This window comes from Antedon mediterranea, chromosome 9 (assembly GCF_964355755.1).
Source record: "Antedon mediterranea chromosome 9, ecAntMedi1.1, whole genome shotgun sequence".
Classification (NCBI taxonomy): Eukaryota; Metazoa; Echinodermata; class Crinoidea; order Comatulida; family Antedonidae; genus Antedon; species Antedon mediterranea.
In genome coordinates this window covers 5,201,539-5,212,249 of record NC_092678.1, presented here as the reverse complement: position 1 = coordinate 5,212,249, position 10,711 = coordinate 5,201,539, and the positions used below count along the sequence as shown (strand labels likewise).

The following is a 10,711-nucleotide window of genomic DNA, read 5'->3' as shown; positions in this document are numbered from 1 at the left end:
ATGTCATGATTTAAATGGCAACAGGAAGTAAACAAACGCACGTGGTCTTGAAAGAGACAAGGACTTTGTGTGTGTGTGTGATGGTGTGATGCACGCTTCCCTTGTATTTGTAATCACTTTTTGATACGATGGACAAATGTAATAATTTAAAATCTGGCGACATTGCAAGAAGTAATATTAATATCGTTGAAGATTTATTCAAATCAAAAAAAGTTGTGAAAATCTGTGCTCCAATGGTGAGATATTCCAAGTAAGTTAGCAAATTATCCGCACCGCAGAACAAATCAATCAAGGCTGACTCTATACTAACTAAAACCAAGAAGAGTTACTTACAATAATAATTTGTTTGTTTTCTTTCCTTTTCAGGTTAGCTTTTAGGACTTTAATAAGACGGTAAGGCATCATCTTTATTATCATGCAGCATCTTATTAAGTAAATTTCAGTGCAAACTGACCTTTGACCTTTGGCCAATTGTTTATTTGTAGGTATGAATGTGACGTGGCATTTACTCCGATGATTGTCTCAAACTCATTTGTGAAATCTGTTAAAGCAAGGGACAGTGAGTTTACAACAAATTCAAGTATGTATCGGCATTGTTTATTTAATCATTCCATCGTCTTTTATAGTTAAAAATCGGTACACAACTGAAGGACTAGTAGATATGTTTGTTTTCATGCCACAAAAAAAATGTATTCAATGAGTAAAATAAAGGGAAGAATAGAACAGAAAAAATAAATAAATAAATATAAAACATTATTAGGATCTATTATTAATATTGAATTTTCTGGAAGATGATCATCCGTTGGTTGTCCAGTTTGCTGCCAGCAATTCAAAGGACTTAGCAGATGCAACCGAAATAATCTCACCGTAAGTCACACTCACAATTCCTCAAATCTTCAATTTGCACTCTCAACATTAATTTGTTGATTGTTCAGCGCTTAGAGTCGCCTGCATTTTGCGCTATATTAAATTGAACATTATTATTATTATTTATTAAAACTACCATATTTATCTCAATAATTATTAAACAAGTGATTACTTTTTTGTGCAACTTGGTGTGAAGTAATGATATTTAACAAACTTTTTTTTTCTTCAGATATGCAAATGGAGTCGATTTGAACTGTGGGTGCCCTCAGAGGTCAGAAATTGAATTGCATACAAAAACAAAATTATCACAACATTATGTTCATTCAGTTGAGAGAAATCATTAATGATAACATTATATGTTGTTTATTCAGATGGGCCATGGCGGAGGGGTATGGTGCCCACCTTATCAAGAAACCAGAGTTAATCAGGGATATGGTTCGACAGACACAGAGTCGTATTAACCAAAAAGATTTTTCAATTTCAATCAAAATTAGACTACATAAAAACATAAGGCAAGTTGCGTTTAGTTTTAAAATAATGAATTCTACTGCAATTACTGCTAATTGATAAATAGTGTAAAAATATTAGCAACTTTTGCATCACATCATTTTCATTACAGAGAAACTGTAGACCTTTGTCAGAAAGCAGAGCATGCTGGTATATCATGGGTCACAGTTCATGGACGTACCGTCCAACAGAGAACGGAGCCTGTAGACTATGATGCAATCAAGACAATCAATGATAGTTTATCAATACCAGTGGTTGCTAATGGTGACATTAAGTTCCTTGAAGACGTTGAGAAGGTTCATGCAAATACAGGGGTTAAAGGTCAGTATAACTGTTTCCATAGTGAAATAAACACATTATTGCTATAACACCACTACTAGTAGAACTTTTCACATGCTTGCTAAAATTGTTCAGACTGGCGAACACAAGCAAGATGCGCAATGTCTAGCGACGATTAGCGTTTAATGCAGAAGAAAAAAAGAAATTAAGTTGATAATTATAAAATGTTTTATATTAAGGTGTCATGGCGGCAAGAGGAATGCTGCAAAATCCTGCAATGTATGCTGGGTATGAAAATACACCCTTACAGTGTGTTCAAGATTGGGTGAGTTCACAAAACAAAATATGTTACACCTAGACCATGTTTATGTTTTAATAATTCATCATTAATAAAACAGGCCTACCTATAGTGGCCCATTCCTGTCAAGACAGACAAAAAACTGAGAGACTGGAATATTAAACATGCTTTAATTTCATGTAGGTTGATCTTGCCATCGGACTTGGAACACCGTTCCCCTGTTTCCACTATCACCTTATTGCGATGATGGAACGTGTAGCATCAAAACCAGAAAAGAAGGTCTTTAATACGCTTAATTCAACATCAGCTGTCTTGGACTTCCTAAAGGAGTACTATAATGTCAAGTATAATGGTCAACAACAGGCCAAAATAACTGAATCATTGGCAGACCATTTATGTGGCCTTAATCTTGACCAACCAGATATACAAAGTTGATGGTCAGCATAAGTTCAAAATAACAACTAAATAAAAGTTCTGAAATTATTGTTATTGTAATAATTTATTACAAAAATTTAAAATAATAGACTGTACAGTGATTATAAACTTTTGTTTTCTTTTTTTATAAAAAAAAATTGAAGTTTGAAGTTGGGTTGTTTAAAATTTTAAAAACAAATAATTTCCGAAATGAAATTGGTGCTTTATTCCTAAAAAGTTTCTTCTCATGCTTATTCAAGAACAAAATCATTTAAAAGGAATGTTTGGAGGAAAAAGTTCATGTTTTCTACTTTATAGAGGTATTCACATAGCGCCCTCTACTTTCTGGATACTGCTAAGGTATTCACATAGCGCCCTCTACTTTCTGGATACTGTTAAGGTATTCACATAGCGCCCTCTACTTTATCGATACTATTAAGGTATTCACATAGCGCCTGCTCGTAGTGGTGGTGATACTAAGATCACACCATCGCCCCTCACAAACAACATGGAAATATTCCGTTTGGTTGACTAAAAGAAAATGAAAAAAAACAAGTTATATTATATATTACTGTAATTATTTTTAGCTTTTTCAATATTTATTGTGTACTGTCAGTGTCCAGGCAGTATGATATTATACCTTGTAAATCTCTTCGTAAGTTTCTTCATCAATTTCTACTGTTGTAACCGTCTCCTCAGCTTCCCCAAGAATCATGTTCAAATGTTGATCATATGCCTGTGGGAAAAACATTAAACATAACATTTATTACATTCAAACTCTTAGTCTATAGTTGTGTTTATATAACAGTTTTATTATGGTTTCACATAAATGGCATTCTGAGTGGGAGAGGTAATAAAGAGGAGGAGTGTACAGTGCCAGTAGTAGAGCCTTTTTTAATTTGTTGATGTTGTTTGTTAAACCTACATGTAAACGCCCTCTCAGTTCACGGTCATTCCTCATTTTGACATAGATTCTTTCGTCAAGACTGAGTCGAACCAGATCCAATGGCTCTTCTACCGCATTTGTTGGAGCTTGCTGCAACATAAAAATTTATCAAATATAAACAATTTATTTTATAGAATATAAACAATAAAATTTAATATTGTTTATTTTTTTTTTTAATAGATTAGTTAGGAGGAAAATATGCTAGGTATTTAACTATTAGGCCTGGTAGGTAGGCCAGGATAGAACTAAGAAAACAAACTTCAATTCATCGAATCAAATATGGAAACATCGATTTTACATTGTCGTAAATCCGATGGGTCGAAACGACTTCTATTATGAAATCCTTGGCTTCACGACTCAACAAACGCTTTCTGCAGCTGTGTGTTATTGCTGGTCGATAGGGCCTAACTATTTATCTGCTTAATCAGTGGCAATTGGTAATCTTATGCTAGGCTAGAATACATTACAATCTTGTTTATTACCATAACCTACTGTTTAAATATTTATAAATACATATAAATTAGTAAGTAATGTGTATAAAGCAAGTGAAAAAAATTACCGTTTCAATTTCATCGGCCATGTTTCGTAGATTTAGATCACGTGCTTCCTATTATGTCAGAACCTTTGACATAACCTTTGACATAGGTGTTTACATAACAGCAATTAAACAAAACACGCTGCACACGCGTCTATTTCGATCCTGGTATGCGTGTTTTAAAGACGGTTTTTACAGAATTTTGTTGCTTGATCGTAGAATAAATATAATAAACTGTCAGCAGACATTACTGTTATAAGTATTTTTGTTTAAATATAGTTTTAAAATTGGAAGAAATATAAAAAAACACGTTTCAAAGAAAGGGGTTGTGCTGCAATCTTCAGAAGCCGGCGAAGGTGAAGTGTTGGTAGCAGGGGATAGCCAACTTCTGTCGGGTAGACCCATGGATACAGATACCAGGCGTAATCCTAAGAACTTAAGGAGAAGTAGGAGGTGTAATGCGCCTGATGGAAACAGACAGGGAGAAATGACATCAACTGTTACAGAAACAAAATCGGTTGAAAATAAAAGCGGAAAACAAACAACAGAGAAGAGAAAGAGAATCGCATCCATAGAGGAGAAGAATGTTGTACCAAAAAAGAAACAAAAATCCAACGTAAACAAATCAGAAAATACAGGCACAAGAAAGAGGACGAAAGAAGAAGACAAAAATGAACCAGCAGAAAAACAAAACAAAGATCATAAAAAGATAAAGGAAAAAACAATAAAAGAAAAAACGATCAAAGAAAAAACAATTAAAGAAAAAACAATCAAAGGAAAAGTATTGCTGAAAAGCGAATTGCAACCCGGCATGAGTAACAAATATAAAGAAGAAAAAAATGAACCAGCAGAAAAACAAGAGAAAAATCATAAAAAGATGAAAGAAAAACTTACAATCAAAGAAAAAAGAATCAAGGGAAAAAATATCAAAGAAAAATCAATAAAAGAAAAACCAGTCAAAGAAAAAATAATCACAGAAAGAAAGTTACTGAAAAGTGACTTGCAACGCAGCATGATGAACGAAAAAATAGAAAAGAAGAAAGAAAACGAAAGCAGTGATGATGACGACGAAAGTGATGAAGATGATTGGGAAGAAGTGGAGGGTAAAGTATTGACAATGTTGATATTACTACAGTTACTGCAGTAAACAACAAGTTGTTATTTTTATTTATTTATATATTTTATTTTCTTTTTTTTTCAGAACTAGAAGGTGTAATAGAAAGTCCTGTAGAGATGGCCACAGAAGACAAGAAGAACAAAGTGATTGAGATTACAATGGATTCACCAATAAACACCAAGAAAAAGAAGTAGGATTCTACTTTAGTACTGCTGTTGTTATTCCTCTCATGCTTTCTGATACTGGCAACCACACAAGAACACAAAAACATTAACAAAGGCTATTGTTTTAACAACAATAGGTTCTTTGCTCCCTTGGTGTATTGTATGTACAGCAAGGATATGGTTAATAGGAACAGTAATAGTGAACATTTGTCATATTCGATTTAGACTTTCACCGTTGAGTACAGTTTTTCCGTTGAGTACTTCTTTAACGGAGTATTTTGAGCGTTGAGATTGTTCTTAACGAAAAAGGTTTCGTTGTCAATGTTTTCTATTCGAATGACTTTCTGTTGAGCACAAATTTACAATTCGAATACAAAAAGTACTCAACGAATCTTTACGTTGACAACGAAAGTTCCCAATCGAATACGACAATTGTTATGTGTTATTACATATTATACAATATACCATAAGCAACTGAACTACTATAAAAATATAATATGTTGTTTTTCTTTTATTCTTCCTCTAGAAGAGAAGAGCTCTGGGAGGACTATTTTAGAAGAGAAATCAATCGACACAATAAGGAGCAGCAAATAGCTGTTCACAAGGTTTCTGTTTTTATGTGTTGACAGAGTAGCAATACTACAACTGCAGTAGATTACCAATACAACTGCAGTAGGCTCTATGGAGCTATACAATCTAATTTTATAGCTCCATGGTTACACATTTATATACCTCCAAATTGACATCAACAATTTTCCCTTGATGCAATTCATTTCGTTTTTCTTTATTTCGGACTTAACAAAAATAAAATGAGATTAAATTAACAAAAGTTACTAAACAATCAAGCCATCAATAGATTGACTTAACTAAAAAACCAAAAGCTCATTCCATTTTTCTGACATTGGTTATATAGGCCGAGAAAAAAAGATGTGATAAATTAATCAATATTTAATTGTTACTTTGTAGGCACATCTGCTTTGTCTTCTAGCCTTAGGACGATATCGCATGAGGGTGTGTGTCACTGCCACTCTGCAGGCTCTCAGTATGTCTGTTATTCCTAATAAATTCACTGACACTCAGAACATTAATGTTGCCTTTTTGGTCAGGTTTGTTCGTTGGTAAGTATGTGCTACAAACATTAATTAATGTGTCCTCTTTAGCAAGTAAGTAAAGGAAAGTCTGCTAGGGTTTAGTTTAAGTTGTACACCGTAATGATAATATTTTGGCGTTTCATACCTGAGCTCACTATTATAGTATTCAAACAAATTCTCACTCCTGAGGACGATCAAAGCATATTGATCGAAAAAATCAACCGTTCTTTTCAGAACTAAAATACTGTACGTCGTGTACCGCAAACCTTATATTAACAAACAAAAATCAAAACTCTGACAATTTTAATTCTACAAAGCAATAACTACAGACTTTGGGAAAGTATAGCTAGGGTGGTGGGCAAGTCTAGCTAGGGTGGTGGGCAAGTCTAGCTAGGGTGGTGGGCAAGTCTAGCTAGGGTGGTGGGCAAGTCTAGCTAGGGTGGTGGGCAAGTCTAGCTCTAGGGTGGTGGGAAAGTCTAGCTAGGGTGGTGGGTAACACACTTTACTGTACTTCATTGTTTTTTTTACAGGTTCCAGTCACAATTTAAAATAAGTTCTACGATAGAAGAAGAAAGTAAACAAAACTTTGATGAAGTACTTTGTAGTCGTTTTGAAGACTTAGAAGTTGCAAGTGAAACAGAATTTGTCTATGTATGCTAACAGTTTTCTTTTTAAATTGCTCAATATAATATTTCCTTTTCTATAAGACTGTTGCTTTTGATAATTCTTTTACTCCATTTTTTGTTAGATTTTTGCAAGTTTTTTACATCATCTGCATCTGAATGTACGAACAATTTTCTCTCTTCAGCCAATCTCGTTAAAAACAGAAAATATAATCAAGGTAATTTAGTCAAAATGCATTTCTACTACTACAATTTTGGTTCCCTCCTTGTGTCATTTCTTCCAGTTATTTTTTATTATTCCATTGTTTAATTTGACATTCAATAATTTCATTTCAGAAGCCAAATCAAAAATCCCCCAAAGATGGAGAATTATCGAAGCCATCTGATAAAAAACAAATCAAAGATAAATCCACAAGCAAAGTCATTAAAACAAAAAATTTGAAAACTAAAAACAAGTCAAGAAGACAATATGCTTCTAAAGTAGAACGGTCAAAAGATGGTTCTGATTGTGACATGATCAGTGACCCAGAATCGGATGAAGACTGGATGGAAGATAAAAGCACTTCAAAATGTCCAAAATCAAGTGCCACAAAAAGGTCAAAGATTACAGCGTCTGAATCAAAGGAGGGTAAAGAAAAAAAGAAAGTCATATCAGGTAGGTACAAAGTATTGAATCATGATTGTGTTTATATTCCCAAAGAAACACAGAAAAAAGAAACTTTTTCTTTTTTATTTTTTTTTGATAGTTGGAACTGATGTTTGGGTTGAAGTTTACCTGGAGTCTCTTCAGAAGTGGGTTTCAATAGATTGCCTAAGAGGAGTCATCAACCATCCTGAGAAATGTGAAAGCTATGCAACACAGCCTGTTATCTACATCATGTCTTTCTCTACAGGTGAACATTTTTTGTTTTTAACATCTACATTCTGCCATTTTTAATAGATTTTATTTTTAGTACCAGTGTGCCAAACTAAATAAATTAATTAATCCAAAGCATGGATTCTAATTACGGTGGTGGTGGTGGTCCAAATCTTTAATCTTTTCTTTTAAAATATTTCTATTTAAGATGGAAGTATCAAAGATTTGACCAAAAAGTATGCATCAAAGTGGATGACACAGACCAGGAAACTAAGAATTGATAACATCAAACCAAAATGGTGGCTAGCTACACTGAAACCATTCAAGACAGAAAACGGTGATAAGAACGAAACAGAAGACCAGCTGTTAAATGGTAAATTATAATGCAACAAATTATGAGTGTGTAAAGTATCTGTTCAATCCATGAGGCGGTTTAATATGACTCGTAACTGTAACTGTATGTATTTATTTTTTCAGCAAACCTGTTGAACAAACCAATGCCTACATCTGTTAGTGAATTCAAGAACCACCCGCTGTAAGTATCATTAAAACTTGGTATGATAAATTATAGGTCCATGATTAAACTATACAAATGTATTGAAATTTAAATGCAACTAGCGGTTTACTTGTCCAATGGACGGCCACTATCTAATTCATACAGGTCGTAGAGAATAATGCCAAGAATCGGTAAACATGTAATTTGACCATCGCAACAAATAAAAGCCGAATGGCTAAAAAAGTACCCAAGCTTTAACAGCTTGAGTAACGGTCGTGCGGTTTAAGCGGAGATAGAGGACAAAGCTCTGAGTTATTGCAATTAAATGTTAAATTATCATCGTATGGTTTTCATTTGCAGGTATGCCCTCAAGAGACATCTGTTGAAATTTGAAGCGATTTATCCAAAAACGGCGGAAATACTTGGTTATTGTCGTGGTGAAGCTATATATTCACGTGACTGTGTCCATGAGGTACGTGCAGTTTTTCCATTGTTCTTTCAAAAACAAATATTACTGTACTTTCATTTCATATATAAGAAAAAAATAAATCAATATTAATTGTGGTACATCACATTAAAATGCAAGAGAATCTCCAAGAGTACAACCTTAATTTTTTAATTATTTCTAGCTTCACGCAAAAGAGACATGGATAAAAGAAGCACGGGCCGTACGTATTGGAGAGGAACCTTATAAGTTTGTAAAAGCTAGACCGAAACCGGTAAGCTATAAGAGAATTCTTTGTGAAAACTTATAAAGTTTTTTGGTTCGATATATAAGTATTAATTGATTTTTTTTAATAGCATCACAAAAAGACAGGCGAGACACCACCACCAGTAGCAGTCTATGGTCATTGGCAGACTGAGAAGTTTATGGCGCCCCCAGCGGTTGACGGCAAGGTACCTCGCAATGAGCATGGTAATGTGGAGCTTTACAAACCCGAAATGCTTCCCCCAGGAACCGTCCATCTTCAAAGTAAGAATTAATGTTTTGATTAATAACATAACATCAAAGTTTTATTGCACCCTCTGATTTGTACATTGTGTTTTTTAATAATATTGATTTTTATTTTCTTATGGTTATTAGTTCCAGGCCTGAACAAAGTAGCACGGAAGTTGGACATAGATTGTGCACAAGCAATGGTGGGTTGGGATTTCCACTGCGGATACAGCCATCCGGTGTAAGTAGAGAAATTGGACATGCAATCATACACAATAGCAAATAACATGTATGCTTCATGAAAAAACGTTCATAATATGGTACTAATTCTGAAAATTATGGGGGACAAAATGAAAACGATGATTTGTTATTGAATCACCATCGTACCACAATGGGAAGGTTTTTGATTTGCGATGCTCTAGGTGAATTAGTGTCATGTTAATTAATTGTGCACATGCATGGACGTTGGGACATCCTTCCTCACTAGACTCTAGGTACAGACAACGACACAACTTGCATAGGTCGTAGGTCATTGCAAATTGAAAAGTCCCCATTATGAAAATTGTTGATAGGAAAGTTACCTATGTATAAATTGGTATAGGAGTCTAAAAGGATACACTGTGTATCATAAGAATGTATAATTGAGATATTATTATTAGACTGGTGTATAGTAAAAAATAAATAAATGTGTTTATAGTTTTGATGGAGTTGTCGTCTGTGAGGAATTCCAGGAAATCTTGTTAGATGCGTGGCAAAAAGAACAGTTAGAGACAGAAAGAAAGAACGATGAGGTAAACACAATTAAAATGAAATCACATCTGGACATACTTAACCAATCAATGATAATACTGGATGTTATTCTTATAAGCGCTTAATGCTTAAAGAATTACCAGGAAAGAATCACCTTGGTCATAGAACAAACACATGTGGACAGCCCCCCCATAATTATGCAGCTAGTAATCAGCGCAATTGTGTTTGACCCTACCAGGTCACACATGGGTAGAGAGAGTTCCTAAGGACACAAGCAATTCCATAGGCAATTTCACGCTGCTTCACACATTCTTCCTTTATTACTAATTTTATATTATGATTTTATTTAGAAACGTGAATTAAGAGCTCTAAAGAATTGGCGCCAACTCACCAAAGGGTTACTAATTCGAGAGAGGTTAAACAGACGATTTCAAAGTAGTTACGAAGATATACCGCCCAATCAGGATGAGAGTGTCAGTGATGTCACCATGGCATTTCCTCTAAACAGGGATATGAAACATTCCAAAGACAGTACACATTTATTTCCATTTGAAAAGTTGTAATTGTGGCTGACATACCTTTGAGAGAATTTTATCAAACCCATATTGGTATTATTAGTTTATACATATCAGTATTAAATTTCTACATTTTTCCTGAAGTAAATTTGAGTGTTTTGTACATTTTTTACCACAGTCACTTATCAAGGAACCCCACTTCCTGTTTAAAACCATCCCGGTTATAAAAAAATTAAATTCTTTCCCACCAGGCTTCTCCAAGAAAAGGGTTTCCATGGTTCACCATATTAAATTTGTTGAATATCAAACCATAATT

The 10,711-nt window shown here is 34.1% G+C and overlaps 3 protein-coding genes across 4 annotated transcripts; 2 read left to right on the top strand and 1 right to left on the bottom strand.

The window, feature by feature from the left end:
- The first annotated feature begins 69 nt into the window (after positions 1-69).
- LOC140058480 (tRNA-dihydrouridine(20a/20b) synthase [NAD(P)+]-like) lies at positions 70-2,470 on the top strand. The gene is made up of 9 exons (XM_072104105.1): positions 70-250; positions 367-393; positions 486-580; positions 792-867; positions 1,097-1,138; positions 1,239-1,379; positions 1,487-1,695; positions 1,893-1,978; positions 2,135-2,470. Exons 1-9 carry the CDS (start codon positions 129-131, stop codon positions 2,384-2,386), a joined length of 1,050 nt encoding a protein of 349 aa, XP_071960206.1. The 5' UTR covers positions 70-128; the 3' UTR covers positions 2,387-2,470.
- A 47-nt stretch (positions 2,471-2,517) lies between these two features.
- Positions 2,518-3,916, bottom strand: LOC140058481 (U6 snRNA-associated Sm-like protein LSm3). Its single transcript, XM_072104106.1, has 4 exons — positions 3,871-3,916; positions 3,291-3,401; positions 3,006-3,101; positions 2,518-2,896 (listed from the first exon to the last, which is right to left on the bottom strand). The coding sequence occupies exons 1-4, from the start codon at positions 3,889-3,891 to the stop codon at positions 2,810-2,812; spliced, it is 315 nt and encodes a 104-aa protein (XP_071960207.1). The 5' UTR covers positions 3,892-3,916; the 3' UTR covers positions 2,518-2,809.
- A 71-nt stretch (positions 3,917-3,987) lies between these two features.
- Positions 3,988-10,608, top strand: LOC140059548 (DNA repair protein complementing XP-C cells homolog). 2 transcript variants are annotated; one of them, XM_072105489.1, is made up of 16 exons: positions 3,988-4,949; positions 5,048-5,153; positions 5,654-5,732; positions 6,094-6,245; positions 6,749-6,869; positions 6,967-7,059; positions 7,178-7,496; positions 7,588-7,734; positions 7,906-8,070; positions 8,175-8,232; positions 8,554-8,665; positions 8,823-8,912; positions 8,995-9,166; positions 9,278-9,371; positions 9,828-9,921; positions 10,231-10,608. In XM_072105489.1, the coding sequence occupies exons 1-16, from the start codon at positions 4,250-4,252 to the stop codon at positions 10,441-10,443; spliced, it is 2,715 nt and encodes a 904-aa protein (XP_071961590.1). In that variant the 5' UTR covers positions 3,988-4,249; the 3' UTR covers positions 10,444-10,608. The 2 variants fall into 2 exon arrangements, with proteins under 2 accessions (XP_071961590.1, XP_071961591.1); XM_072105490.1 differs by having other exon boundaries at positions 4,924-4,954.
- Positions 10,609-10,711: the final 103 nt, after the last annotated feature.

Excerpts from the sequence above, each read along its gene's own strand:
- LOC140058480 (XM_072104105.1), top strand. The coding sequence starts at position 129 with ATGGACAAATGTAATAATTTAAAATCTGGCGACATTGCAAGAAGTAAT. Across the intron at positions 251-366 it reads CCAATGGTGAGATATTCCAA|GTTAGCTTTTAGGACTTTAA; the intron begins GTAAGTTAGCAA and ends TTTCCTTTTCAG. Across the intron at positions 1,979-2,134 it reads TACAGTGTGTTCAAGATTGG|GTTGATCTTGCCATCGGACT; the intron begins GTGAGTTCACAA and ends AATTTCATGTAG.
- LOC140058481 (XM_072104106.1), bottom strand. The coding sequence starts at position 3,891 with ATGGCCGATGAAATTGAAACG. Across the intron at positions 3,402-3,870 it reads TGGCCGATGAAATTGAAACG|CAAGCTCCAACAAATGCGGT; the intron begins GTAATTTTTTTC and ends TTTATGTTGCAG. Across the intron at positions 2,897-3,005 it reads CTTACGAAGAGATTTACAAG|TCAACCAAACGGAATATTTC; the intron begins GTATAATATCAT and ends ATTTTCTTTTAG.
- LOC140059548 (XM_072105489.1), top strand. The coding sequence starts at position 4,250 with ATGGATACAGATACCAGGCGTAATCCTAAGAACTTAAGGAGAAGTAGG. Across the intron at positions 8,233-8,553 it reads GAATTCAAGAACCACCCGCT|GTATGCCCTCAAGAGACATC; the intron begins GTAAGTATCATT and ends TTTCATTTGCAG. Across the intron at positions 9,922-10,230 it reads CAGAAAGAAAGAACGATGAG|AAACGTGAATTAAGAGCTCT; the intron begins GTAAACACAATT and ends GATTTTATTTAG.